Source organism: Notothenia coriiceps, unplaced genomic scaffold, assembly GCF_000735185.1.
Source record: "Notothenia coriiceps isolate Sejong01 unplaced genomic scaffold, NC01 NC01_scaffold00003703, whole genome shotgun sequence".
NCBI classification, from domain to species: Eukaryota; Metazoa; Chordata; class Actinopteri; order Perciformes; family Nototheniidae; genus Notothenia; species Notothenia coriiceps.
In genome coordinates this window covers 1-3,921 of record NW_011336404.1, presented here as the reverse complement: position 1 = coordinate 3,921, position 3,921 = coordinate 1, and the positions used below count along the sequence as shown (strand labels likewise).

Sequence of the window (3,921 nt, the reverse complement as noted above, 5' to 3'; positions counted from 1 at the left end):
GCGCAACACCAAAGATATTTCGCTCTGTGCAAACCTTTGACTCTAATATGTCAACAACATGAAACAAGAATATGAACCTGGCTTTATCCAATGTTCACACAAGAGTTCTACATCCTGACACATCCTTCATCTACACTGTCTCAACTGAAAGAGGACCAGAAACACATTAAAAATATAATAAAATGTGGAGACTTTGGGATATTTATCTCCCATTCTTTTACTTTTCGGGCATTTTACAGAGCAGACATGTCGTTGATGTCACTGTTTACCAAACTACCACTTTTTCTGAAAAATGCATAGAATGATGCAATATATGTTAAATACATGGTTTATACATGTAATTACTGGGGTTCCATTTTCTTCTGATTACCTAATTTGGGCGTGCACATTTGGGCGTGCACATTTGCCGCGCGCAAACCTACCTCTTTTGGATTTGGAAAGGTTGGCATGTATGGTTTATTAATTATTAAGGTTCCTTAGACGTTGTTTCCTGCAAATGACGCGATTTCGGCCCCGGAACCGGGTCCGTGGGGCTTCTGCTGACAATTAGCCTGATTAAAGTTTAGATTCACGCATGTTGAATTGTGAGTGCACCCTTTTGATTAAAGGGGCCCTATTATACTCATTTGCAGGTTCATAATTATATTTTGAGCCTCTACTGGGACATGTTTCCATGCTTTAACCTTCAAATAGCTCTTTATTTTTCTCATACTGCCTGTGCTGCAGCACCTCTTTTCACTCTCTGTCTGAAACCAGAGCCCAGTCTGCTCTGATTGGTCAGCTGGCTGGCTCTCTTGTGATTGGTCAACCTTTAAGTGATGTCCCGGCCCTTAGCCTATTTGTACAATGTTTTGAAGCGCTAACCAATAGAAGTTTGAGGGTTACGTAGTGATGTCACTATGTTGCGGAAGTAAACAAAGGAGTCCAATGGAGGGGTTTCAGAGGGGAATGTGTGGGAGAGAAACCTTTGGATTACATACCCACAAAGCATAATAGAGCTCCTTTGATATCTACAAAAAGAGTTGCACTTGTTTCTCCCTCTGTAGTACAACAGAAGCTCAGTTTTGATCCACAGTGAAGATGCATGCTGTAAACCAGAGATCAAAATGTTTTCCTCGGATTGAACAAATCACTGGAGTAATATAAACTCTTTCCTTTCTAGCTGCCACCACCACATCCCTCTCCCTGGTGAATGAAGCTCAGTATCTCATGATCAACCGTGCCAGTGTGGAGCTCATTCAGAAAGTAATGAGCAGCAGGTTGGAACACAGGATTTGTTATTCAAAATAAGCAATGCTCTGTAGAGAAAAAAAGAATCAGGATCCGTCTACGCCTGTACATTTACATTACATTGGATCATTTACAGAGCGACGCTAAATAACATGCAATTTCCCACACTCCCTTTCTCAGGCAGGACGACTCAGAGGGCGATCAGCTTCTTGACACACAGAATGTCATTAGCCGCTTCCGAGCCAATTTAGTCATCGCTGGAGTAGAACCATTTGAGGAGGATAATTGGCCACACTTGATTATTGGCAACACTAGATTCGTGGTGAGCTAACACTTCCAGATACATGAGGAAATCTTCAAATGAATTAAAGGCAGATTGCTCTAAAAAATAATGTCCTCCTCTTTGTGATGAACCCAAAGGTCGCAGGTCAGTGTGGAAGGTGCCAGATGATTGGCGTAGACCAGGAGACTGGGGGCAGAACAAAAGAGCCGCTCATGTCTTTGTCTGCCTATCGCAACGGGAAGGTCAGCCAAAAATAATTACTGCTCATTCGGGTGCTATATGAAGTTAAAATGTGCATGAAAAGATTAATGAGTTGTGTTTTTATATATTTGTAGGTCACTTTTGGTGTGTACCTGACCCATCAGCTACCAGAGGGCTCCACTGAAACAGGCATCCTCTCTGCTGGTTCCCTGATACAGACACAGTCCTTGAAGTAGTCATTTACAACTTGTTTTTAATCTATTTTTCCGACATCTTTTGTCCTAATCAGTACGTCTGCTCATCACGTAGTAAAACTCACCTGTCAAATACTGTGGCGAGTTTCTATTGATGCTGCTCTCTTTATTTGTCTGTGCAGCTCTGGTGGCTTTTCCCCTCTCAAGTGTCCTTTTCACACCAGAGCATTCAGATTAGATTCTATACAAGTTTGTTTTAATGGGAAGTGAAATTCATTTTCTGGATATTTTTTTAATATAAAGTTTTTTTAAATACGTGCAATAAAGAAGATGTGAAGTATTAAGTGGATGATAACATCATAAGTGTACTGTATTACTGTTATTCGAGCCAAAACATGTCGGACTCGATGCAATAATCGCTGCTCACATTAAACTTAGAGACAGTTTATTCCTGTGCGGGATTATATTGCTTTTAATTCCAAACACCACTGAACACTGTTACTGCTGCTACAAATCAATAACATATATTGGTTTAATGGAAAAAACCTTCCAGGCACTGCGTGCTTAGTAAATGCTCCAGAAATGGGGTGGATACATTTTATGACAAAAAGAGTATACCATTTATTCATTTATACAATTTACTTTTATTTTAGAGTTACGCAGAAAGTGCACATTAATAGACAATTCTGTAAATGTGCGTGGTGTAGTGAAAGGTCCAAAGCAAACATAAAATACATTTAAACAGGAATGCCAATACATAAACCATAATAGAAAGCACACTTCAGGTTATTTCCTGTTTAAGATAACAATGTGTATTTTCACAGGGACATTTTGGCCATCAGAAATGATGTGCTCAGAGTGACATTCTTCTTCCAAAAGTAATGTTATGTGCTTATCTGATCTGTCAAAGTCTGACATGTCTTTGTTATAGAAATCTGTAATGGGGCTGCTGTGTGTCACTTGGTTTTGTACTGCTTGTAGCATGTTCACCTGTACAGTATGTGCGTGCCCACATGGGGAATAGAAATGACATAAAAGGAGAGAATGGTAATATAGAGATGGATGACAAATTAAAGCCTCCAGGATATCTTCAGCACTCCTTGGTATTATTTCTCCAAGTCTCTGGAACTTTAATGGATGGATTAAGGTTATTCTTCTAATATTCCCTCATGTAGTCTTTAATTGACTGTAGGATATGAATCAAAGCATGTCATGGCAGGTTCAGATTCAGATTCAACTTTATTGTCATTACATAGTACTTGTACTGGTGACGAAATGTAAGTTTAGGCATCTGACCAGAAGTGCAAAATAGCAGTGCAGGAGTCTACATAATGAGAATAATTATACATGGAATTTTTATAAATAGAATAATTATAAATAGGCTATAAACAGATGAATATATACAGTGTAAACGGCATTGACAATAAAATATAAAATATATAAACAGGTGGATGGTGGGTATGGGCTTGAGTCTATCAGCGGGCAGAGTTCAGCAGGGTAACAGCCCTGGGGAAGAAGCTGACCCTGAACCTGCTGGTCTTGGACCGGAGGCTCCTGAGCCGCCTCCCCGAGGGTAGGAGGACAAACAGACAGTTTGCAGGATGAGAGGTGTCTTTGAAGATGTTGTGCGCCCTCTGCAAACACCGTATCCCCTGGATGTCCTCTATGGCAGGGAGTGGGACACCGATTATGCGTTGGGCGATTTTCGTCACCCTCTGCAATACCTTCCTATTGAGCATTGTGCAGTTCCCATACCAGGCTGTGATACAGCTGGTCAGGATGCTCTCAATGGTGCAGCGATAAAAGTTCACCAGGATCTGAGGAGAGAGGTGGTCTTTCTTTAGTCTCCTCAGGAAGAAGAGACGCTGGTGAGCCTTCTTTACTATGTTGGTGGTATTGTTGGACCATGAGAGGTCATCGGATATGTGGACCCCCAGGAACTTGAAGCTATACACACGCTCCACCGCCGTTCTATTTATGTGGATGGGAGTGTGTGTGTTGCCTTTCGATCTC

The 3,921-nt window shown here is 41.0% G+C and overlaps 1 protein-coding gene across 1 annotated transcript in view; it reads left to right on the top strand.

Annotated features, from left to right (window-relative positions):
• mocos (molybdenum cofactor sulfurase) overlaps window positions 1–2,967 on the top strand; it is a 14,433-nt gene extending 11,466 nt beyond the window's left edge. Inside the window, exons 12-15 of the mRNA XM_010766822.1 lie at window positions 1,163–1,259; window positions 1,411–1,552; window positions 1,651–1,755; window positions 1,849–2,967. Of these exons, the coding sequence (XP_010765124.1) occupies window positions 1,163–1,259; window positions 1,411–1,552; window positions 1,651–1,755; window positions 1,849–1,950 (446 nt within the window). The 3' untranslated portion in view covers window positions 1,951–2,967. The remainder of the gene's footprint in view (window positions 1–1,162; window positions 1,260–1,410; window positions 1,553–1,650; window positions 1,756–1,848) is intronic.
• The last annotated feature ends 954 nt before the right edge of the window (window positions 2,968–3,921 follow it).